This window comes from Electrona antarctica (assembly GCF_951216825.1).
Source record: "Electrona antarctica genome assembly, chromosome: 15".
Taxonomy (NCBI): Eukaryota; Metazoa; Chordata; class Actinopteri; order Myctophiformes; family Myctophidae; genus Electrona; species Electrona antarctica.
In genome coordinates this window covers 5319817-5347387 of record NC_136796.1, presented here as the reverse complement: position 1 = coordinate 5347387, position 27571 = coordinate 5319817, and the positions used below count along the sequence as shown (strand labels likewise).

General features: G+C 47.4%; 1 protein-coding gene across 1 annotated transcript in view; it reads right to left on the bottom strand.

Moving 5' to 3' along the window:
• Positions 1 to 25742, bottom strand: part of gabbr2 (gamma-aminobutyric acid (GABA) B receptor, 2) — a gene marked incomplete at both ends in the record, with an annotated part of 420874 nt that extends 395132 nt beyond the window's left edge. The window contains 1 exon segment of the mRNA XM_079522984.1: positions 25425 to 25742. Coding sequence (XP_079379110.1) covers positions 25425 to 25742 — 318 coding nt within the window.
• Between the last annotated feature and the right edge of the window lie 1829 nt (positions 25743 to 27571).

Genomic DNA, 27571 nt, shown 5'->3' with positions numbered 1-27571 from the left:
TCAGACTAATGACAGGCCATGCTGCTGCTCTGCCACCTTCAGACTAATGACAGGCCATGCTGCTGCTCTGCCACCTTCAGACTAATGACAGGCCATCCTGCTGCTCTGCCACCTTCAGACTAATGACAGGCCATGCTGCTGCTCTGCCACCTTCAGACTAATGACAGGCCATGCTGCTGCTCTGCCACCTTTCAGACTAATGACAGGCCATGCTGCTGCTCTGCCACATTCAGACTAATGACAGGCCATGCTGCTGCTCTGCCACATTCAGACTAATGACAGGCCATGCTGCTGCTCTGCCACATTCAGACTAATGACAGGCCATGCTGCTGCTCTGCCACATTCAGACTAATGACAGGCCATCCTGCTGCTCTGCCACCTTCAGACTAATGACAGGCCATGCTGCTGCTCTGCCACCTTCAGACTAATGACAGGCCATGCTGCTGCTCTGCCACCTTCAGACTAATGACAGGCCATGCTGCTGCTCTGCCACATTCAGACTAATGACAGGCCATCCTGCTGCTCTGCCACCTTCAGACTAATGACAGGCCATGCTGCTGCTCTGCCACCTTCAGACTAATGACAGGCCATGCTGCTGCTCTGCCACCTTCAGACTAATGACAGGCCATGCTGCTGCTCTGCCACCTTCAGACTAATGACAGGCCATGCTGCTGCTCTGCCACCTTCAGACTAATGACAGGCCATGCTGCTGCTCTGCCACCTTCAGACTAATGACAGGCCATCCTGCTGCTCTGCCACCTTCAGACTAATGACAGGCCATGCTGCTGCTCTGCCACCTTCAGACTAATGACAGGCCACGCTGCTGCTCTGCCACCTTTCAGACTAATGACAGGCCATGCTGCTGCTCTGCCACCTTCAGACTAATGACAGGCCATGCTGCTGCTCTGCCACCTTCAGACTAATGACAGGCCATCCTGCTGCTCTGCCACCTTCAGACTAATGACAGGCCATGCTGCTGCTCTGCCACCTTCAGACTAATGACAGGCCATGCTGCTGCTCTGCCACCTCCAGACTAATGACAGGCCATGCTGCTGCTCTGCCACCTTCAGACTAATGACAGGCCACGCTGCTGCTCTGCCACCTTTCAGACTAATGACAGGCCATGCTGCTGCTCTGCCACATTCAGACTAATGACAGGCCATGCTGCTGCTCTGCCACATTCAGACTAATGACAGGCCATCCTGCTGCTCTGCCACCTTCAGACTAATGACAGGCCATGCTGCTGCTCTGCCACCTTCAGACTAATGACAGGCCACGCTGCTGCTCTGCCACCTTCAGACTAATGACAGGCCACGCTGCTGCTCTGCCACCTTCAGACTAATGACAGGCCACGCTGCTGCTCTGCCACCTTCAGACTAATGACAGGCCACGCTGCTGCTCTGCCACCTTCAGACTAATGACAGGCCACGCTGCTGCTCTGCCACCTTTCAGAACGGGAGAGCGCGTCTGTCTGTGTGACGTCTCCGGTGGCTCTAGTCAGATAGGGGCGTCCTCAGAAAAGAGGACGACAGATGTACTTTGTACTGTACTGTACTGTACTGTACTGTACTGTACTGTACTGTACTGCACTGTACTGTACTGTACTGTACTGTACTGTACTGTACTGTACTGTACGCCTCATCATCAGTTAGTTTCTGCCGGGGGGGGGGGGGAAGGAACAGGGAGATTAGAACTACAGCTCCTGACGATGACAAATTAGTTTCACACCTTAATTGATTAACTGAAACTAAATTCATTACGATCCTCTGTTACATTTCACGCTGGCGGCAAACTGGGTGTAATTAGGGGACGCATTGAATGCGCCGCGGCAACATATGCTGCAGTTCTTAGATGTTTGTGTTTCCAAGCCGACGGGGGATGGTGAAGAGAATGGAATCTTTTAGTAGTGGGATATTATTCCATGTCATAAGGCAGCGCTTGTCAAAAGGATGTCAAATTCAAAAATAGCTAAACAGAAATAGCAAAAGTAGCAGATTGATGAGCTCAAAACGAGCTTGCGGATCGTCTCCTCTTGATGCGTTGGTGTGACGCGGCGGCGGCGCGGCGGCAGTATGATCAAGTGGGTTGTCCAGGAGCCTCGGTATCCAGGCTTTTATTTCCGTTCGCTATACGGCTCAAAGATTGAAAGCCTGGGGGAACGTGAAACAATTTATGGAGACAATATAGTGATGTCAGTTTTCTCAGCTGTTTTCTACCAGGGAGCGGAGGGGTGGAGGGGGGCAGGGGGGGGAGTGCTTGCTCCAAGCGCACCTGTGCCCCTCTAGACCAGAAAGCAAAAAAACCTCAAAAGGTTAAAATCTGGAACGATAAGCAACGGTGGTTCGGGCATGGTTAGGATGCCTCTCCAGTGTCTCCCTAGGGAGGTCCTGGAAGCACGTCCCACTGGGAGGAAACCCCGGGGCAGACCAAGGACCAGATGGAGGGATTACATCGACTCACTGGCCTTGGAACGCCTCGGGGTCCCCCAGGAGGAAGTTACTAATGTTGGGGAGGGAAGTCTGGAGCTCTCTGGTGGAGCTGTTGCCCCCGCGACCTGACTACGGATAAGCGGTTGAAGATGGATGGGTGGATGTATATCTATATCGAGGTAGCCAGCTGCCCCTGAGGAACGCGTCCGTTGCTTCTCGATGAGAGGTAACTAAACCGCGTGACAACGACATTCAAAATGTGTGCTTCTGGGCTACATACTTCCTCAGCTTACCTCTTCTACGCCTTCATGGGTGTTTGTGAACTCCGCCTATACTAACAGCACAGCACAAGCAGATGGAAGCACGCCGTACCGAGCATTGATCACACGTTGAGTGAGCTGGCTCAAGCCTTTAGCTCAACAACCTATAACCATGCACCTATTTCCATTCCTGCATGCGGCAGACAGGCAGGCAGGCAAGCAGCGGGGAAAGTGTTCTTCACCGGGGCATAAGAGCTTGACAGGCGGGTGCATAGCGGGTGAGAGTGTGTGATAATGAGGCAGTGGAACATAACAATAATGGCATCCTATTGTGTTTAATTTCAGCGGGGAGGAGGAGGCAATGTGTGTGCGCACGCACGCACGCACGCACGCACGCACGCACGCGCACACGCACACGCACACGCACACACACACACACACACACACACACACACACACACACACACACACACACACACACACACACACACACAGAGAGAGAGAGATCGATACACTTATACATTATGTCCCGGTTCACCTCTCCTCCCTCTCTCTCCCTCTCTGATTATTTTCCATCTTTTCCCCAACTGCCAGCTGCACTCAAGAACAATTGTGCATTCGCCTCGCCTCGCCTCGCCTCCCGGGGAACCAAACGATGGCTTGCTTAACGCACTATAGTTCTCAGCCTGTGGTGTGGTGGTGTGTTGCAACTGGGCCCAGATTGGATTTTGACATAATCGCTGTTGTCTGTCAGACAATTTGACCTGAGATCAGATTCTAAAAAATGTCTTCTACATCCTGACAGTTTTCTGAAAAAGCTATGTTTCTATGTCAGTCGTTCTTCGATTTTTCAAAAAGAGCAGACCTACAAGCTTGTAGCGCTCCACTCGGTGGCGCGCTATGAGCTTGTAGATCTGCTATTTTTCAATAGCAAAAGCATAACATAATGCTAACACCAAAAGGGGTTCCCGCCCAAAATGGGTTAATAGTGCTGCACAAAGGTATAGTAAAAATGGCAAGCTACAAGCTCACAACGTGACGCGAGGCGTTGTAGAACGGCTGTTTTCACCATTTTAAATCGTAAAATTGTTCTACCCGACAGCAACGACATATGGACGTGAGAACATTTGGAAAACCTGCAGCGTCTTTACCTCATGTTGCTCCATCACATTAAAACCTGCAGCGTCTTTACCTCATGTTGCTCCATCACATTAAAACCTGCACCGTCTTTACCTCATGTTGCTCCATTACATTAAAACCTGCACCGTCTTTACCTCATGTTGCTCCATCACATTAAAACCTGCACCGTCTTTACCTCATGTTGCTCCATCACATTAAAACCTGCAGCGTCTTTACCTCATGTTGCTCCATCACATTAAAACCTGCACCGTCTTCACCTCATGTTGCTCCATCACATTAAAACCTGCAGCGTCTTTACCTCATGTTGCTCCATCACATTAAAACCTGCACCGTCTTTACCTCATGTTGCTCCATCACATTAAAACCTGCACCGTCTTCACCTCATGTTGCTCCATCACATTAAAACCTGCACCGTCTTTACCTCATGTTGCTCCATCACATTAAAACCTGCAGCGTCTTTACCTCATGTTGCTCCATCACATTAAAACCTGCACCGTCTTTACCTCATGTTGCTCCATCACATTAAAACCTGCAGCGTCTTCACCTCATGTTGCTCCATCACATTAAAACCTGCAGCGTCTTTACCTCATGTTGCTCCATTACATTAAAACCTGCACCGTCTTTACCTCATGTTGCTCCATCACATTAAAACCTGCACCGTCTTTACCTCATGTTGCTCCATCACATTAAAACCTGCACCGTCTTTACCTCATGTTGCTCCATCACATTAAAACCTGCAGCGTCTTTACCTCATGTTGCTCCATCACATTAAAACCTGCAGCGTCTTTACCTCATGTTGCTCCATTACATTAAAACCTGCACCGTCTTTACCTCATGTTGCTCCATCACATTAAAACCTGCACCGTCTTCACCTCATGTTGCTCCATCACATTAAAACCTGCAGCGTCTTTACCTCATGTTGCTCCATCACATTAAAACCTGCACCGTCTTTACCTCATGTTGCTCCATCACATTAAAACCTGCACCGTCTTCACCTCATGTTGCTCCATCACATTAAAACCTGCACCGTCTTTACCTCATGTTGCTCCATCACATTAAAACCTGCAGCGTCTTTACCTCATGTTGCTCCATCACATTAAAACCTGCACCGTCTTTACCTCATGTTGCTCCATCACATTAAAACCTGCAGCGTCTTCACCTCATGTTGCTCCATCACATTAAAACCTGCAGCGTCTTTACCTCATGTTGCTCCATTACATTAAAACCTGCACCGTCTTTACCTCATGTTGCTCCATCACATTAAAACCTGCACCGTCTTCACCTCATGTTGCTCCATCACATTAAAACCTGCACCGTCTTCACCTCATGTTGCTCCATCACATTAAAACCTGCAGCGTCTTTACCTCATGTTGCTCCATCACATTAAAACCTGCACCGTCTTTACCTCATGTTGCTCCATCACATTAAAACCTGCACCGTCTTCACCTCATGTTGCTCCATCACATTAAAACCTGCACCGTCTTCACCTCATGTTGCTCCATCACATTAAAACCTGCACCGTCTTTACCTCATGTTGCTCCATCACATTAAAACCTGCACCGTCTTCACCTCATGTTGCTCCATCACATTAAAACCTGCACCGTCTTCACCTCATGTTGCTCCATCACATTAAAACCTGCAGCGTCTTTACCTCATGTTGCTCCATCACATTAAAACCTGCACCGTCTTCACCTCATGTTGCTCCATCACATTAAAACCTGCACCGTCTTTACCTCATGTTGCTCCATCACATTAAAACCTGCACCGTCTTTACCTCATGTTGCTCCATCACATTAAACACCTTCCTCTGGCAAGGGTTGAAATTTAAACAAATGTAATCTATATTCTGAGCAGACAGACAGACAGACAGACAGACAGACAGACAGACAGACAGACAGACAGACAGACAGACAGACAGACAGACAGACAGTGGAGACACTCCTCCAACACGGTGGAGACAGACAGACAGGTGGCTTGTTTGTTTTTAGTTTGTTTTTTTGTCCCTCTCCACTTTTAGCAGGCTATAGCTAAAGCACACACACACACACACACACACACACACACACACACACACACACACACACACACACACACACACACACACACACACACACACACACACACACACACACACACACACACACACACACACACACACACACCAATGCTGTTAATTTAGCACACATCAGATGAAGGGCGACGGACGGTGTCGTTTGTTATAGCGCGGCGCCAACGACGAACACACTCATCAAAGATTCAATGCAGCGGAGAAGATTTCACTTCTTTCTTTCTGTTTTTTTCTCTCGTCTGGAGTCGCGACATGTAACCAGGGTGATGGAGGAGGAGTAGGTGGAGGTGAAGTGCAGTTAGGCCTCACTCACAATGGGAGGCTGTTATTAACCCCTTTTGGTGTTAGCATTATGTTATGCTTTAGCTATTGAAAAATAGCAGATCTACAAGCTCATATATAGTCCTATACTAGATTACAGAAAATTAGATCTGGCCACAAAAGATCACATGATCTACTGGCGTGAAGAGGGGGCTGCCATACATTGTGTTGTAGGCTCAACATGTCAGTTTGTCACCTCCCCCTTCACATTCAGTAGATCCCGTGATCTTTTGTTCACAGATGTCATTTCCAGGGTTCTAATAGGACTATTATATCATTTTTGAGTGGTGTAAACCACTCCTACGACTGGCTTTGTTAGTTTACGTGTCTGTCTGTCTGTGCTCAAAAAATGAGCACGGTTGCTATGGTCACCCAGTTCACACGGGTGTGATTTCATTACGTCAGACATTACGTCAGACCACAGCTGATCAGTCTATATAAGACCTTACACCACTCAGTTCACACGGGTGTGATTTTTATATATATACGACGATATACATATTGTCGTTTTTGAGTGGTGTAAACCACTCCTACAACTGGCTTTGTTAGTTTACGTGTCTGTCTGTCTGTCTGTTCGCAAAAAATGAGCATGGTTGCTACGGTCACCCAGTTCACCCGGGTGTGATTTCATTACGTCAGACATTACGTCAGACCACAGCTGATCAGGCTATATAAGACCTTACACCACTCAGTTCACACGGGTGTGATTTTTTAAAATTATATATAACGGGATCGCTTTGACATGGCCGATGCCAGGCAACGCCTTGTGCAGCGCTCAGCGCCATGTTTCGCGCATGCACACAGCCGTTCACATCCTTGTTCACAGGCCGACAAAACTGTCTACTCTCTGTCCATGGTTTTGATCAATCTACGTCACTGTCCATGGTTTTGATCAGAACGGCGATGTTCCGTCCTCATTTCTGATATAACCAAGCATCTCGTTTGGAATATAAACTCTTCTAGAGAGACATCAGATGTGACAGCGTGAGGCAGTAATGGAAGATTATGCTGTACCTCCCAGTTTTGGGGGGGATGGGGAAATGGAAGGCGGTATGTATAACCACTACAACCCTTATACATACTTCAGTTGACTGGGGTCTCATTGTGGGTCTATATAGTCTATACACAAAATCTCTTTGCAGAGAATGGACGCTCTATTGGGCTTGTAGATAAACTATTCTCGACAAACGTTCGCTTATTTATCCCACGATGTTGTAACCCATCCTTTTCCACCCGGTGCAAATTGCCTAAACTGTAATCCTGTAATACTCTCCCTTTTGCCAACCTGGGGAGAGCCCCAAACTGAGCTCAGGCAGGCAGAATAGGAATGCTGGAGACTCCTGTGATCTTTAATGGTCTCCATGCGTATAAGACAGGGACAATGTATAGGGACTGGGTGTCTTTCCTTTGAAGCCACTAAGGGCCAATGAGGTGCTGAAGTCCTAATTGCCCGACTGTCCACCGGTCTGACCTGAGCCACGGGAGATGAGCTGCTAACAAACCCCACTGTGGCTTTGTGTCCGACTTGTGCATGTGTGTGTCCAACTTGTGCATGTGTGCGTGCGTGCGTGCGTGCATGTTGTGTGTGTTGTTAGTGTGTGTGCTTGTTGTGTGTGTTGTTAGTGTGTGTGCTGTTGGTGCTGTAACAGAACGGGGACTTTGATGATGAATGTGTCGCGAGGGAAAGGCGTCGAGATGTGAGCCTTTCTTGTAACAGTATGTTCGAGCTATGCGTTTGTTTTTTACACCAAGGACCTTTTTGGAAATGTGTGTGCGTGTATGTGTGTACATGTGTGTGTGCGCGTGTGCGTGCGTGCAAGATGCTGCGTTTGAATGAATAATATATAAACAAACTGAATTAAAATATTATAGTAAGTGATATTTGTAATAGTCTAGACTAGAGCAATTGTTATCAGAATATAGAACTATTTAACATGTTTAAACTTAAGAAGATCCCTAACTGCCACCGAATAGGCTAAACACGAGCACTGCTGTACACACGTGTGTTATACAGTATCGTCTCTGTTACATTTCAGGATTCACATACAAAAAAAAATGAACAAGTATGGGTCACCATGCAACCAAACGCTTGCGAGTAGACGCATGTAGTCGCTGCGTCTCCACCAAGCCCCCAGCAAGGCTGGCTATAGCGTTGAAGCTGCGAGACGTAGTGGTGAAAGCTGGAGCGCTCGTTTTCACTTCCGCATTTGACCTGCACCAAAATCAAGTCAAATGCGGAAGTATAGCGTTCTTCCGGGTGCTTCAAAACGCCACTGAGCAACTTCCATTGAAATTAATAGCTCTATGGTCTCCAGTCACCATTGGTGTGGTTTGGGCTTTGCAGAAATGGGGCTATACTTCTTTCTGAAATCCCACCTCTGCTGCCGCTGCCTGCCCTGAGGGCCAGGGAGAGGCCCCCCCCGCTGCATGCCCTGAGGGCCACGGAGAGGGCCCCCCGGCAGCAGCTTTGAGGGGCCATGTGATGGGAGACCCGGGGCCCCGGCGGCTGCCACGGATGAAAGGTCAGCAATTAGCGCTGAACTTTTACTAAACGGTGACAAATGTGTCACCGCGCGCGCACGTTTGGGGACGAACCGAGGTCAAGCTAGAGACACGGGTAGTCCGTTGTCAAGGCAGCTGCATTACAGTGTAGTATAATACATTACAGTGTAGTATAATGAAATATGAGCGTGATGATATTCCCTCTCCACGGGGCTGGGGAGAAGAAAAGGAACCTGTTAAATGATTATTTTCCTCGACATGAAAAAACGGAGCGGTCACATGACGATCCGATGGGGATTCACACCACTTCTTAAGCCATTAAGACCTGGGATCAGATTCTACACAATGTCTTACAAATCCTGAAAAACGTATCCGTGGTGGACTTTTTCATGTCAAGGACCCACAGAATTATCTGTATTTTGCCGCGAACCCCCCACCCCACCAAATATTTGAGTTTAAAACGTTCATGTGAAAGAATATATATTCAAAGATTTTCACACATTTTCACACATTTTCAAAAATAGCAGATCTACAAGCTCGTAAACCGCTATAAAGGCAACACGGATGCGTCCTCAGGTCTAAATGGGTTAAGTCCCGTTGTGCACTTCGGCGTACGCTGAGTAGAAGCAAAAAAAAACGACCGGTCCACAAGCGCAGGACGCACTGCGGATGAGACGTTTGCGCTTGGGCCTCATTCACACCTAACACACTTGTGTCCTGTGTCTTCTGAGGTGGTTTGATGCCACAACCTTGTTGCATGGGGGTTGGGGGGGGGGGGGGGCAGAAGACAGCCATGCAACAAGGTTGTGTCATCAAACAAATGTGACTCCCATTGGAAATGCATTGAGGCGGCCATGACACACAGAACACAAAGGACACAGGTGTGTCTTAGGTGTGAATGAGGCCTTGGAGATCAGCTGTTTTGTTTTTGCCTCTCCCCCTTGCCCTCTCTCTGCCCTGTTCTCCTTGCCCTCTCTCTGCCCTGTTCTCCATGCTCTCCCCAGGGACCAGAGGGGCTGTCGCTGGCCATTGATCCTCACTGTGTGTGTGTGTGTGTGACGGCTCAGTGCATCCATCCAGCCACACTCAGCACTTTGGTGGGAATATATACATTTGCACGCACGCACGCACGCACGCACGCACGCACGCACGCACGCACTCACTCACTCACTCACTCACTCACTCACTCACTCACTCACTCACTCACTCACTCACTCACTCACTCACTCACTCACTCACTCACTCACTCACTCACTCACTCACTCACTCACTCACTCACTCACTCACTCACTCACTCACTCACTCACTCACTCACTCACTCACTCACACACACACACACACACACACACACACACACACACACACACACACACACACACACACACACACACACACACACACACACACACACACACACACACACACACACACACACACACACACACACACACACACACACACACACAGTAGAGATGGCTGACCCTGAAGCAGTAAGTCACCATTAATGTGCCGCCAAAATGTGAAATGCCCCATCATCAGCCAATTAACACGGAGCCCGCAAGAAACGTATAGATTAACTTTTGTCTGGCAGCCCGCCAACAGCGTAGACTACGTTTTCTAGGCTTTATATTCTTTAATCCATGTTTTGATCGGATCGCATCGGTAGCTGTCTCTCGTTAGCATCACAGTGTAAAGTGTGACAGTGGCCGCGGCCATTTTGAAGATGCGCGCTGATGCGTCGTTATCGTTCGAGAGTTATCAGATAGTCCAATAAACAGGCTGTAAACATAAGTCATGGAATCATATATTTAATGATTGCCCGGGATACTTATCCCAAAATGAATGGTCATGTGATATGCATATGAACAGCAAAGGCATAGATGATAGCAAATACGACCTGTTACATCACGAATCAGATTCGATCATATCAGTCCGTTGATCGGGGCGCCCCTGGAAGCAGGACAGAAGGCTCGTCTATCCTGGAGAATTCTGACGTATCTCTACTTTTTCAGACACTATATAGAAATCTTTCTGTCTCTCTGTGACCTTGCTTGAGCCGAGAGAACAACAAGCGGTCAAGTCACCACACACAGCATTATGTCATCGTAACATCCGGTTACGGATATTTGGCTCTTCAAAATAAGGGTTGAAAGCGGAAAAACCTTGGCATTGTGCGATAAATAGATGAATTAATCCCGGCGGGCAGAGTCTCGATTCCACCCGCATCCACTTTTATAAAATGGACCTAAAAAACATGGCTGACCTCAAATGATATACATCATCATACATCAAGAAATTCTGTGCTCAGCCAATCAAATCATCACACATGGCCATTTCGGCCAATCACAATTGGCATCTTCACTCTTCACTGCCCTCACATGTTACACAAACCGGTCTTACACAAACATTAAATTCCCATTGACAATGAATGGAGATTTTACGTCATGATGTACGATGAGAAGAGCGCCCCCTCACTTCACACGGGTGTGATTTTTAATCCTCAATATGCACGTTGCTCAGCCAAACGAATCATCATGTTTGTGTTCACACGCAAACAGACAAAGCTGGGCATAGGAGGGGCTAGTGCCCCTAAAAATAAAAGTGAGTATTTTTCCCCACCACTGTGTGTGCACAGTTAACCGTACGCAGCAGCGGCGGTATATCTCTGGGACCGCGGGTCACTCTGACAGGGGTCTCTGGAGGCCTGGCAGCGTATCACTCGGACGGACAGCCTCGCGCTATAAATACCCAGATCATGCATATCTGTTCTCACCGTGCGTACAGTGTGGGTGAGACTCTATAAATACCTGCATATCATGTAGGCCTATATCTGTTGGCAGTGTGCGCGCAGCACGGGTGAGATTTCTAGCATCTGCAAGATATCTCCGTCTGTCTGTCTTTTGCGGCGGCATTGATTTTTCTTTTAAAAAACCAAATGCATCCGCTCCAATCTCCTCCCGGAGAGGCGAGCGCCACGAATACAGGGAACACGATAGCGAGGGATGCAGCAAATGCACTTAAAGTAACTTTCGTGCAATCTGTTGTGTAGCTCCGTTTCGATTTTATTCCGCGACCATGTTTTAAACATTTTTTGGCACCGCCAATTAATGGCCAACCAAGTCAAAACCTCAAGACACCATGCACATGTTATTTATAGTGAAGATGGCAGATCAACAAGCTCACAACGGCTCGCCAAAATACATTTTAGTCCACTAAATCAACTGTAGATTTAATATGACTAAAACTAAATTAAGTTTTATTCAGAAGACTATTGGTGCGTTCACACGGGCAGACGCGAAGACGAATGGGAGTGTCATTTGGAGCAGCTTCATGCATCGTTGCGTCTTTGCATCGTCATGTCGCTCGCTTCCATTGACAATGAATGGTAGACTGTATCTTTGCGTCGTCATGTCGCTGGCTTCCATTGACAATGAATGGTAGACTGTATCTTTGTGTTGTCATGTCGCTGGCTTCCATTGACAATGAATGGTAGACTGTATCTTTGCATCGTCATGTCGCTGGCTTCCATTGACAATGAATGGTAGACTGTATCTTTGCATCTGAACGTGTGAACGCAACATTAGACTATACAACTGAATCCACACTGCAGCAGTGCACCTCGGGAACACCATTTTGGGAACCAATCAGCTGACGTATATACGTAAGCTATAAGTCCATTGCTTTTCTGAATACAAGGCCGGGGCCCCCAGCCACCTGCTGCATGCCTGATGGGGGGGGGGGGCCCATGGGCCCCCAGCCACCCTCTGCATGCCTGATGGGGGGGGCCCCCATGGGCCCCCGGCCGCTGCCTGCAGCCTGACGGGACAAAGAATCCTTAAGGAGGAAAGGAGATCTAACAGCGACAGTGCCAGCAGCGATGACGACGCTCTCTCTCCTTCTCTCTTCCTTCTGCCAAAACATTCTGGGCCCTTCCTTTCCTCCCAGGAGTGACACCCGAAAGGTGTTGGATCACAGACAAGAGAGAGGCCAGGGTTGGGGAAAGATAGAAATCACCCTCCTCTGCTCCTCTCCTCTCCTCCGGGGAGATTAATGGAGGGATTTAGATTCTGCAGCCTCGCCTTGCCCCCTAGCGCACGCACACACACACACACACACACACACACACACGCACGCACACGCGCACACACGCACACACACACACACACACCTCCCCCTCCCTCCATCTGTGACATGGCACTTCTGTTCCACCGCTAGAATGCAGCCCTTCAGCCTCTAGCATGGCTGAGAGAGAGAGAGAGAGAGAGAGAGAGAGAGAGAGAGAGAGAGAGAGAGAGAGAGAGAGAGAGAGAGAGAGAGAGAGAGAGAGAGAGAGAGAGAGAGTGGAGAGTAACTAGGCACATTTACTCAAGTACTTCTCTACTGCAGGGCCCGAGGGGCAGGCAGGTCTAGTCTGGGTATAAACCCCTCCCCTCGCCAGATTGGGCAGGTCACCTACGGGCGCTGTCACGCTGTGTAGCCAAAAAACATCAAAAACTGCAGGAAACCTCCAAAATAGCCAACGTTTTGCGTGTGCATGCATGTGCGGGGGCAACTTCTACATAGATAGAGCCTGCCTTGGGCTCTGAGAGCATTGTAACCGGCACTGCACTACCGCACTATATGTAACCCCCAATTTGAATGCAAGTTCTGCTGAGCCAGTAGTAGAGCCTGTATGGCTGCTTGCTCAGGGGATACATTTAATGTTGACCTTCAGGTCAGAACGTGTGACAGATCCATGTATGTCTAGGCGAGACACAACCTTTGCCATGCACGATCTAGGGAGACAAAATGCGACCACCCCAATTATAGAAGTTATATCACACAGATTGGACAAAATGACTTGTTACTAAAAGTGACAAAGTGCCGCTTTCAGTAAAATGTAGAGGTACTTTTACTCCACTCGAGTTTTTACATTCCATACTTGTGCTCCACTATAGTCTCTAGATGGGTGCTACACCAGAATGTTGGCGTGAAGTATACTTAACATCAGCAAGAGTACACACGTTAATCAAATCTGTATGATGGAATGCCATGGGTGAGCCAGAAAATAGCAGCCAGGAGAATGAGACTATAGCAGGACACTGCCAAAGACACCAAGAGAATGAGACTATAGCAGGACACTGCCAAAGACACCAAGAGCTGCCAGGAGAATGAGACTATAGCAGGACACTGCCAAAGACACCAGGAGAATGAGACTATAGCAGGACACTGCCAAAGACACCAGGAGAATGAGACTATAGCAGGACACTGCCAAAGACACCAGGAGAATGAGACTATAGCAGGACACTGCCAAAGACACCAAGAGCTGCCAGGAGAATGAGACTATAGCAGGACACTGCCAAAGACACCAGGAGAATGAGACTATAGCAGGACACTGCCAAAGACACCAAGAGCTGCCAGGAGAATGAGACTATAGCAGGACACTGCCAAAGACACCAGGAGAATGAGACTATAGCAGGACACTGCCAAAGACACCAGGAGAATGAGACTATAGCAGGACACTGCCAAAGACACCAGGAGAATGAGACTATAGCAGGACACTGCCAAAGACACCAGGAGAATGAGACTATAGCAGGACACTGCCAAAGACACCAGGAGAATGAGACTATAGCAGGACACTGTCCAAAGACACCAGGAGAATGAGACTATAGCAGGACACTGCCAAAGAGACTATAGCAGGACACTGCCAAAGACACCAAGAGCTGCCAGTCAGCAAACTAGTGCTGTGGGAACCAACACACGGGCAGCGGTCACGAGGACGTCCCACATGTGGATGTTCTCAGGAACGACGCGGGAGCGCAAAGCACCACCGAGCTGGCCAGATGTATGGAGAACTGGAAGCGACAAAGGAGGGCTCGTCTGAGGACAACCTATAGAGAGAGACTAGCAAAAGGCCCACAGGCCCGCAATTACTTGCGGTATTGCTAGTACTTCGTCTGCCAGTGCTCTCAGTCAGTCAATCAATCAATCCATCCATCCCATAAGGCTGTGGTAAGTGCCATGCATTGATCAATGGACTCATGTCTACGGCTGCAGCATTCATTTAAATAGTGTAAACACTACAATTGTATACATCGAAGAGTTATCTGTATATTTTGTATTATTCATGTTTAGATTCATATGTCTTAATAATAATGACAATATACCCTGAAGAAGGCAACTTGTTGCCGAAACGTTGGAAAGATTTTGATGGCATCGTGACTACGAGCTGTGCGGCCTCTCTCCTTTTTCAGTCAATATACCATGAGAACAAAGCAAATTAAATACCAAGAGTATGTGGTATAGATACATGCATCAATCTGCGTACAGTTAATTTAAATTGTGTAAACGCAGAATATTATAGACAAAAGTTATCTGGCAGGTTTTGACAGGTTTACATTCATTTCTATTAGGTACTATATGTGACATGAGAACAAAAGATAAAAAATACAAATAGCATGCAGTACTCAATGTGGTAGAGTAGATGCATGCATTAATCAATGGAATTCCTGCATACAGTTGCAATGTATCCATTACATTAGTGTAAACACAAAATTGTATACACAAAAACAATGTCTAGGTTTATTTTTGGTTTATTAACCCATTCTGGGCGGGAACCCCTTTTGGTGTTTTAACTAAGCATTATGTAATACTTTAGCTATTGAAAAATAGCAGATCTGTCTCTGTTTTTGTTATGTATTTTTGTTTTCTTGTATTCACATTTATGTTTGATTTCTGTTTCATTGTTCGTGTTTCATTTTTTGAAATAAAAACAAAGTTCAAAAAAAAGAAAAATAGCAGATCTACAAGCTCATAGCGCGCCACCGAGTGGCCCACCCAGAGAGACAGGAGGATGCTACTATAGGCCCACTCACCCAGAGAGACAGTAGGGTGCTACTATAGGCCCACCCACCCAGAGAGACAGTAGGATGCTACTATAGGCCCACCCAGAGAGACAGTAGGGTGCTACTATAGGCCCACCCAGAGAGACAGTAGGGTGCTATTATAGGCCCACCCACCCATATACAGTAGGATGCTACTATAGGCCCACCCACCCAGAGAGACAGGAGGATGCTACTATAGGCCCACCCAGAGAGACAGTAGGATGCTACTATAGGCCCACCCAGAGAGACAGTATGATGCTATTATAGGCCCACCCACCCAGAGAGACAGGAGGATGCTACTATAGGCCCACCCACCCAGAGAGACAGGAGGATGCTACTATAGGCCCACCCAGAGAGACAGAGAGAGGATAAAGGGATAAAGAGCCTCTGCTCTGGGACTGATTACTTACATCTGCCGGACTAAATCCCAGTACCGCGCACGCACACACGCACACATGCACACACACACACACACACACACACACACACACGCACACACGCACACACACACACACACACACACACCATGCTGCAACGGATGCACTGACACATGTTGTACAGTATTGTTTTGCGACACAAGCACGTGGATCGAGGGATGACTGTGTAGTCGTGTGTGTGTGTGTGTGTGTGTGTGTGTGTGTGTGTGTGCGTGCGTGCGTGCGTGCCCACCCCTCGGTATGTGCATCTTTGTTGTTGACACACAACAAAGGTGTAATGCACACCTCGTAATGTAAACAGCTCCAAGTCAACCGTATAACTCAGCGTTTGTGCACACACGCACACACACACACACACACACACACACACACACACACACACACACACACACACACACACACACACACACACACCCCCCCCCCCCATCTTTCTTTTCCTCGTCGTCGGCACAAACATTACGTTTGAGGCAAAACAGGGGTTCCTTCCTCAGCCTGTTCAGCGGGTCTCACGGGTGAAGTGATATGTGTGTCTGTACGTACAGTATGAGACGATCAAGCAACAACAACACAAAAGGTGCATGAGACATTATTCAATTTACAATGTAGGCATTTAGCAGACGCTGTTAATCCAGAGCGACACAACATTCCCCCCCCCCCCCTCCCCCCTCCCCCCTTCCCTCCCTCCGTCTCAAGTATGTCATGTCGGTTTTTCTTTATCATTTCTCTGGTAAATAAAGCACACACACAGCTGCTTCTCATGCAGTGATCAGTGATGTAACAGCCATGTGGCCTCGGGCTCCCCTTCCTCGACTGAAACAGCAGAGCAGAGATAAGATGCAGGACACACAGCTGCACTATAGCTAGCGGTGACATTTAATTTCACTATTATGAAAGGAGATGATACGATAAGAAACCCAAGGGCTTACAATAACGCTAAAGACAGGTGCGGGAGAGGCCTCGTGGCTCGGCAAGGCTACTTTAAGCATGACGTTTGCAAAAAACAGTGCTTCTCAAAAGTGGGATCCATGGGGACCCCCAATGGGTTGCCCCTGCAGCTAAATGAAAGATAATTATAACGGGTCCATTTGGTTACAATTAGTAGCCTACACTCTCAGAGTTACATGGGGTCTGTATAATAATGCATGAATTGGGAGCGTCTTTGACGTTATGAAGAGATCCATTGTGCTAAAACATTGCCAGGGATTCAGGGAATTTGTTTTTTAAAGGTATATTCAGTGATTTCACTTAATTAAAATATCACTTATTTTTTCTTATTTTTTGGATAATCCTCCCTACTATAAAGTGTGCTGACCATATAAGGAGTTCCTCCCTGTTCCCCAGTTAACCCCTGGGGTCAAAAAACCCTAGTTTCGGTTTGGGCTTTGGGTGGCAAAGCCTTCATCCAATCAGGATGAGAGGGGCCTTCCTCCAATCATGATCGAGTGGGGCGGGCATTGGTGCACGTGCTGTTGTACTTCCCCCCACTGTAGAGCGTGTGCATGTGCACATCTTGTTACCGGGTGGACCGGGTTTTTTTTCCAAATCACCCAAATCACTGAATGCTCCTTTAACTGCCATACATATATATCGTCTCTGTCGGGTGGAAACCTCATGTCAAAAACTGTTACTTTTCAGGATTCAAATTCAAAAACAGCGAAAGTAGCCGATCTACTACCAGCCCATAACGCCTCAAGACAGAGGATCTGCTACGCTTGATGCTTTTGTATGACGCGGCAGCATGGTAAATGGTGCACTTATATAGAGCCTTTATCCAAGGTGCTTTACATAGCTTGTGCATTACATTCACCCATTCACACACACACGCCGATGGCGGCGGAAACCATGCAAGGCACCTAACCATGCAGCACATCAGGAGAAATTAGGGGTTCAGTGTCTTGCTCAAGGACACTTCGACACTAACTCTGGGGGAGCCCGGGTTCGATATGGCAACCTTACAGTTGCCATCCAGCCACTCTACCCCTGAGCCACCGCCGCCACATGATCAAGTAGGGGCGTTTATCTTACGAATAAATCAGAAAAAAAAGTGAAAATAGCAGATACGAGGTTTCTGGGCCTCTGGCCCTATAGCAACAATGTATTATTGTTGTTTTTTAGGGGTAAATGCCTATTCATACACTCCAGTTTTAGGAAACTGTTAGTATGAATAGGCCTTTATACTGTGATGAAAGGGTGAGCAGTGCCAAGCCGTATATAGCGCCATTTAGTTCTTGACCACAGAGTGGTCAAATGACACCACTCACCAGGTTTCCATTGATTTCCCAGCATGCAGCATGGAGCATGGAGCCAGCCCATCCGCTGCTGTATGTATCGCTCACAGGCCCGAGCCGAGTGGATGTGGAACCGCGTGGCCTACTGACCTCTTGCTTACGGCTCATCTTTCTCTCTCTCTCTCTCTCCCTCTCCCGGTGGAAGAGGAAGAGGAGGAGGAGGAAAAAGCATAATGCTCGTATAACGGCGTATTAATCCCTTAAGACCTGAGGCCGATCCTATACAACGTAATCTAAATCCTAACAGGTTTATTTCTTCTTCCTGAATAACGTATGCTTCCATGTCGGTATATAGTTCTCAAACGTTCCTCATGTCATAGACACCCCGAATGTATTCGGCCGCCGACCTCCATCTCAAAATATTTTTTGTTCCATGGGGCAAAGATTTTAGTTAAAAATGTTCGCGTTGAAAATTGAAATATATAAAGATTTGCACACATTTTAAAGATTTTTTCCAAAATAGCAGATCTACAATCTCGTATAGTGCGGCATGAAGTGACCTATATCTGACATTTTTTAATAGCCAATTGAGTATAAAATATCGTTTATAAAATGACATAAAAATGACGTCGATGCTTTCCCGGTGTCGACGGGTTAATCCCGTGCGGTTCTGAGTGCATGCGACGCGAGGAGGGCTTATATATACCTCTTGTCAACAGGGATTTAGCCCGCGTGCGCTTTCATGTCGACACACCTGGGCACACAAACGCTATGGGGGCGGGGGGGGTTACTGATGGGAGTGACATCGAAAGCATATGGGCGCTGCAGGTATTTAATCTTCTCGTGCACGTTGCAGGGACAAATCCGCACGCTCGAATGATAACACTGTATACTAAACGAGCCAAGCATCAAGAGATAGGACCGGAGACGAGGTCCAACAGTGTACGTACAGTACATATACAGTATGGCTATTTAAAACCCATTTTGGGTGGGAACCCCTCTTGGTGTTAGCATTATGTTATGCTTTAGCTATTGAAAAATAGCAGATCTACAAGCTCGTAGCGCGCCACCGAGTGGCGCGCTACGAGCTTGTAGGTCTGCTGTTTTTGAAAAATCGAAGAACGACTGACATAGAAACATAGCCTTTTCAGAAAACTGTCAGGATGTAGAAGACATTTTTTAGAATCTGATCTCAGGTCAAAATGGGTTAACACAGTCACCGTGCAAGTGTGACCCTGTTATCTCTGGCGTGACTGTATTGTCGGGAGGAAACTCTCTCGTCTACATTATGTGTGACCGCTTCTGACAGAGGCTATAAGTCATTGAAAGGTTTTGGATTTTTGGTTTTTTCATGTCATGTTGAAAGGCAGGGAATTAATTATAGCTTCAAATTGACTTATTGGTTGTTCAGTTTGACCCACCAGTTTTGGAGATATGGCTTATCGAGTAATGTCTTGCAGAAAACAGGCTTGAAAGGTTATTCACTTCTGTGGACTCTAACTATACACCTAGCTACCTATGTTTACAATTTACAATTTAGGCATTTAGCAGACGCACTTAATCCAGAGCGATTTACAATACGCAAGAACACAAAAAGCATGTTTAAGCATTTATTTCATATTTACATGTCAATTTCAGCTCTGACATTTATTTCAGACATGCTCTAGTATGTGAAGAGTCATTAACTCATTTTGGATATATATATATCTTTTTTTTAAATCAGTTTTTCTGAACAATGACTGACTCTGTATCAAAAAGAGTCACATATTTTAACTTTTTCTGGTTAATTAACGCCCCTATAGTTGATCACACTATACTCACACAAAAGCAGCAAAAACAGCAAAAAACAAAACAAAAAACGACCTCCCCCTGGCCAGCCGGGGCGCCTGATAGAGGGGAAAGGAACTGGTTGGAATAACGTGTTCCTTCCACGTGCTGTATACGTCCAACCACGGAAACTTGGAGCAACTTCATGGACACTCAGGCATGAAGGAAGCATGAGTTCAAGTCCGTTGCTCTCCCCATGTCCCCCATATATGGGGACTATAGGCTGGCGGAGGGTGTGTAGAGCCCAGGATCACATTAGATAATTGACACAGGGGGTGAAAAATGGGTTACAAAATCATGGGATAAAAATGATTAGAAAAAAATAAAAAGCAGCAGATCCGCATGAAGCTCATATAGATCTTGTGCTCGTAGTTCTGCTACGGTTTCTGCTTTTGGATTTGAATCCTGGGCAAGTATAACAGTTTTGTTTTGGACATTATGAGGTTCCCAACAGGACAGAGAAGAGATGGGCTGCAGGTATAATACATGCACAGAGACCCAGGACTGGTTCCCAACAGGACAGAGAAGAGCTGGGCTGCAGGTACAATGCATGCACAGAGACCCAGGACTGGTTCCCAACAGGACAGAGAAGAGCTGGGCTGCAGGTACAATGCATGCACAGAGACCCAGGACTGGTTCCCAACAGGACAGAGAAGAGCTGGGCTGCAGGTACAATGCATGCACAGAGACCCAGGACTGGTTCCCAACAGGACAGAGAAGAGCTGGGCTGCAGGTACAATGCATGCACAGAGACCCAGGACTGGTTCCCAACAGGACAGAGAAGAGCTGGGCTGCAGGTACAATGCATGCACAGAGACCCAGGACTGGAGCCCAACAGGACAGAGAAGAGCTGGGCTGCAGGTACAATGCATGCACAGAGACCCAGGACTGGTTCCCAACAGGACAGAGAAGAGCTGGGCTGCAGGTACAATGCATGCACAGAGACCCAGGACTGGAGCCCAACAGGACAGAGAAGAGATGGGCTGCAGGTATAATGCATGCACAGAGACCCAGGACTGGTTCCCAACAGGACAGAGAAGAGATGGGCTGCAGGTATAATACATGCACGGAGACCCAGGACTGGTTCCCAACAGGACAGAGAAGAGATGGGCTGCAGGTATAATGCATGCACAGAGACCCAGGACTGGTTCCCAACAGGACAGAGAAGAGATGGGCTGCAGGTATAATACATGCACGGAGACCCAGGACTGGAGCCAAGAACCTCAACGTTTGCGGGGAACAAATCTGCATGCTAAAATTATAACGCTGCATAATTAAATGAGCCGCCAAACATCAAAGAGAACGAAGGCCATGAGGGGGGGTGTGGGGTGGGGGGTGTGGGGTGGGGGGGGGTGGGGGGGGTGCTAGAGTAGCCTATGTCGTGTACATTCAACGCATAAATCATGCACCTGTGCCAAGTGATCTATTTAACCTTTCAACCCCCTCTCTTTTTGAGCGGTGGCACCAAAGTGCATCACTCACAAAAAGGCTGGTTTGCCCCCTTTTTAATGCAAATAATCAATGTGTTTGAGCAGACGAGACGGATGGGAAATGTAGTTCAGCAATAATACATAAGCAGCAGCAGCAGCAGCAGCAGCAGCAGCAGCAGCCCTGTGGAATTCCTGATGTATAACCCATTTTGGGCGGGAAGCCCTTTTGGTGTTGCTTTAGCTATTGAAAAATAGCAGATCTACAAGCTCATAGCGCGCCACCGAGTGGCGCGCTACGAGCTTGTAGGTCTGCTATTTTTGAAAAATCGAAGAACGACTGACATAGAAACATAGCTTTTTCAGAAAACTGTCAGGATTTAGAAGAGATTTTTAGAATCTGCTCTCAGGTCAAAATGGGATAACACACTTCTCAATCCATTATCATTAGGGGGCCCTATGCGTGGCCCTGTCCAGGGGAGTCAATTCATTTTCCAAGGCTGAGTGCTGTCAAATCCGCCTCCTTTCAAAATGTGCAAGCAAACCAGGGGTGGAAAAAATAGAAAGACATCAAATTACCGCCATCTTCAGGCACAGTTTCCTTTTTACAAAATACTGCAGATCGTGACTGAATTCCATGCACTCCATCTCTGTGGATGGAAGGTGAATGAATGCACGGTAACTATATAATATACAGATGGGCGCTATTAGGGTGCCCATCTGTATATGGCCTTGTGGTTAGAGTGTCCGCCCTGAGACTGGGAGGTCGGGGTTCAATCCCCGGCCGGGTCATACCAAAGACTGTAAAAATGGGACCCAGTGCCTCCCTGCTTGACACTCAGCATCAAGGGTTGGATTGGGGGGTAAGTCCCTGCGACATACTAGCGTCATGTCCAGGGGGTGTACTTGTACATCAAGCTGCCTCACGCTACAGAAACATGATAGGCTCCTGCCCTATTATATGGGCCTCATGGCTCGGCAAGGCTATTATTATCTGCATGGGCACCTCCCATGCATGTAAAATTGGCTATTTTGTGAAAAAAAGAAAGAATAAAATATTTTTGGAAAATGTTTTTAAGTATATATACTAGGCTACTCTAGGATGAATTGAGTATAAAGGACTCCAGTGGAGAGTAAAGTAAACAAGCCAATAGGCTTTCTCGGATAAATCATTTTAGCAGACCTTGTATTGCCTATACTGTAGACTACTTCCCTGCATGTGCTTGTCCATGCACACTATTAAAAGATTAAATCAATCAAAATACATGATTGGAACACAATGTTCTACAATTTAGGTCTAATATTTCTACAATTGCTACAAATGGCTACAAAACCTCCAGTCATGTCGGGGCATAAACAAGAAAATTGAAGGATAATCTGGTCTGATAATTCACATCATGTATATACTTCACATTTACTTAAAACATTTTAACAAAATGTTACATTTTGGACAAAACAGACATTTTTTACATCGAGGTGCCCCAGATGTGTATTAATAGTGCCCACCTATAATGTGTCCCTGCACAGCCTGCATGCCCACTCACTCTCTGGATATGGTGGCTGCACAGCACGCACGCACGCACACGCACACACACACACGCATACGCACACACCTACACACACACACAATTATACACTAATGAGGCGTGTGACATTTCTGTACACATCGACGGTGGAGTGGCTATTAATTAAAGTGCAGCCGCGGCGCATGTTGTTGTTGATCATGATGTAACGTGTGAGAGTGCATGCACGGCCACTGAAATATAGGCGCGCACGCATGTGTCAGTTTGTTAATTGTGGGCCCCGCGGTTGGTTGTGAGTCATGACACGTAGGCCAGACGTGGCGAGGGTATTCAAATATCTGATATCTAATATATCCAGCGCTCCTCGGGCGTCTTTGAAGTCTGATGTATGCTATAGTTGCACACACTGGCGTCGTTGCTGTATAGGCCTGAATAGTGTTGGAAAGTAACTAAATACATTTACGTACACATTTACGTACACATTTACGTACACATTTACGTACACACCTGAATAGCCAGTGGTGGAAAGTAACTAAGTACATTTACGTAAATACTGTATACACATTTAAAGCCAGGCGTTTCTCCGGGCACCCTTTTAACCCATTTTGACCTGAGATCAGATTCTAAAAATGTCTTCTACATCCTTTTCAGTTTTCTGAAAAAGCTATGTTTCTATGTCAGTGGTTCGTCGATTTTTCAAAAATAGCAGACCTACAAGCTCGTAGCGCGCCACTCGGTGGCGCGCTATGAGCTTGTAGATCTGCTTTTTTTCAATAGCTAAAGCACAACATAATGCTAACATCAAAAGGGGTTCCCGCCCAAAATGGGTTAACTGTGCCAGGCAAAAACTTCAAAAAAACTACAAATTGCGGGTCCTGTGACGCGGCTCTTGAACCGGAAGTATTAGCCGCATCCATTTCCGTCGATCGGTCCGACCCTAAACTATAGCATGAAACACGCTAATCTGTGAACCGGAGCAATTAACGCCGCATCCGTTCCAAGATGGATGCGGTTTTGAGGCGCTGGGCGCCGTATCCAGGACGCGTACACTACAATAGACTCCCGGAGTTACACGGGAATGGCATTAAAGTGAGGGGTTAATCTCAACCGGATTGAAACGTGTATAGCTCGAAATGTGTTAAGTCAAATTTTGGGTTATTTGTACTTTACTTAACTATTTCCAATTTCCAATAGTTTTACTTCTACTCCACTACATCCCGGATCCAAATATGGTACTTTTACGCCACTTCATTTATTTGATAACTTTAGTTACTAGTTACTTTGTAGATTTTGATTTGGTTTTGATTTGAAAATAGCCAATCTACAAGCTAACAATGTGTGCTTGTAGATCGGCTATCTTCAAAAAACTTAAAATGAAACATTCTGTAATGAGTACTTTTACTTTTGGTACGTTACGTATATTTTGATGCCAATACTTTTGTACTTTTACTCAAGTACATTTTGATTAAGCTATTGGACTTTTACTTGTAGAGTATTTCTACATTGCAGTATTGGTACTTTTTCTCAAGTAAAACATTTGAGTATACTTTTTCCACCACTGCTAAATAGTTAGATCTACAAGATCACAACAAGCTTGTAGATCTGTTATTTTACTGAGCATATATAGGCCAAATCAAGCTTTGACATTACACAAAACTGCCGTCTGTCTGTCTGTCTGTCTGTCTGTCCCTCACTTCACACGGGTGTGATTTTTATTATCTTCAATACAGTACATTGCTCATGATCCAATCAAATCAGCTATGGGGTGCTCAGTGCTCAGTCAGCCAATGAAAACATTGCTATGGGGTCAACACAAACACACAAAGCTGGGCATAGGGAGCCCTCAATAATGCAAGAAATGATGGCGATGACATAAGCGACAAGCTACAACAATACGAGCTGTATGACACAGGCGTCAATAGATGACGTTCAGTCAAACAGAAATGAGAGCCACTTCATCCTCGTGACGTATAATGAACAAGAAGAAAAGCCCTTAACCTGAGCGTGACATAATGATTGCCCGTGAATTCCACACGGACGCGCGCGCGCCGCTCTGCGCGCACGGCACGCACGGAACGCACACCCCCACGGAGCGCCGGCCAGTCAGCCTGGCCTAGCACGCGCTGGGAAAGGCAGCCGTGTGTTGTAGCACACACACACACGCGCGCACGCGCGCGCACACACGCACACGCACACACACAAATACCAACACATGAGAGAGAAAATAATCGAATGGATCATTGCGCGGGATTGTAACCAAATGGACCCTACATTGCGTTCCCTTTGGTTTCCCGGTATAGGCTATATACATTTTGGAGTTGTTGGATCGACAGTGCATCCTGCAGGGTGTTTGGGGGATGGATGGATGGATGGATGGATGGATGTGTCATAATTAATACCTCGGTGTCGTAGATCTTGGTGATGAGGGAGAAGGGGTAGCGGCCGCTCTCCCGGACGTGGCGGATGGCCAGCTGCACGGCCGGCTCGATGCCCTGGCTGATGCCGCTCATCAGCGCCGACTCGTTCATGGGCATGAGCACCATGATGGGAAGCCTCTCCCCGTCCCGCGAGAACCAGCTGTTGTCCTGGCCGTGCCGCGTGCGGTCGTTGCACACCTTGCCCCGCGCGGTGGGAACCGCCGGGAGCAGCAGGATGGCCGCGAGGAGGACCAGCGCCGGCATCTCCCACCTCCTCATCCGGGCCGATGCTGGAGCCATGTGAAGCCCTTATACACACACACACACCCCCTCCTCCTCCTCACTATACCCGTCCAGGCAGGCAGGCAGGCAAGGCAGGCAAGGCAGCCCCCTCCCCAGGGGGATCGAACCCTGCACAACGCTTAAGATCCCGGCGCGCTGGTGCTCCTCCCGTCCGACCCGTCCGACGACGACCCCCCCCCCCCTCACTCACAGATGAGGCATCGCACACAATTTCGGGGGCTCGTAGTAGAGCCGAGATGAGGGCAGGCGGTCACAGTGCCCACCACCACGACCACCACCACCAGAACCCGGGAAGATAATCCGTAGGTGGTTTTGATTTTGTGTTATAAAAACGGATCCCCCGCAAAAAAAGACATAAGAGAGAGAGAGAGAGAGAGAGAGAGAGAGAGAGAGAGAGAGAGTATAGAAAATAACAGAAAGCCGCAGCGGCTATAATAGAGTCCCCCGCAGTATGTATTGTACCCTATAAGGGCTGTACACTCGTCTCCTTTCAATTATCGGCTATATGAAACGAAGGAAATATTTATAATTCTATGATGATGACAGCAGCAGCAGCAGCCAGCGCCTCTGTAAGGATATTCCACACAGCTCCATGGAGGCTTGAAACTGCACCACAGATGAGAGACTTGAAGAGACGAGAGAGAGAGAGATCAGAGATCTCTTCTGTCAGTTAGCTTATATCCAACTCAAAGCAGCCCTTTCATCTTCGATTTATTTTGAACCAGCCGTTCAACATTATAAGAAATACATAGATATGTCCAACCGTCACTCAAAAAAAAAAACAAGAATCCGTTCCTCTGTATGATGTATAGGATCTGTAGGTTTATATGCACTCTCTCTCTCGTTGACAGTCGTTGTTATGGACACAAAATAATTCACCTTCGGAGTAATACATTCCCAGTCGAGAGATGAGAGACGGCAACGTGAACTGTGCAGCAGCAGCAGCAGTGCATCATTCCAAGGCTGCCAAAAAATATACCCAACATCAAGTCAACAACGCTCCGTCGAATATCCTAGACCAGCAGAACCAGAACCAAAGCGCAACCAACGGACGGACGGACGGGCGTCGGGGCGAAAACAGACCGACGATGAGGAGGAGTACAGCCTATAAAGGCTGGCTGATCATCCGATCCGAGCGACGCTGGCTGGTCTGTGTAGAAGCAGCCGTAGAAAAAAAGTCCGAGGAAGGCGAGAAGAGCAAGATGTGTGTGTGTGTGTGTGGAGATATGGTGGAGACTGGAGAGAGAGAGAGAGAGAGAGAGAGAGAGAGAGAGAGAGAGAGAGAGAGAGAGAGAGAGAGAGAGAGAGAGAGAGAGAGAGAGAGAGAGAGAGAGAGAGAGATGCGGCTGCATGCGCGTTCCTCCTCCTCAGCGCCTGTAGGAGAAAATAGAGCGCTGTCGGTGCTGTGCGCAGCGTAGCCTACAGTTGCGCGCACGAGAGAGAGAGAGAAAGAGAGAGAGAGAGAGAGAGAGAGGAGCGCGTGTGTGTGTGTGTGTGTGTGTGTGTGTGTGTGTGTGTGTGTGTGTGTGTGTGTGTGTGTGTGTGTGTGTGTGTGTGTGTGTGGAGAGAGACTGTTATAATATCATATTTAGCCTATTATAACGTCTCAATGTGACTTTAACATGCATGATATAGCTCCGTTTAACAAAATGCTGTGCCACTGCAGCCATGCGGTGTCGGTGCACCTCCAACTCAACTGCCTACATTCCTGCGGCTCCTGCCTGTGTGTATAGGCTACTGTACTTCCCCCATTATTTTCTTATACGTTGTTTAACTGTTTTGACATTGACACCTGCTCTGCGGCAAAACGTATATGTTTTCTCATG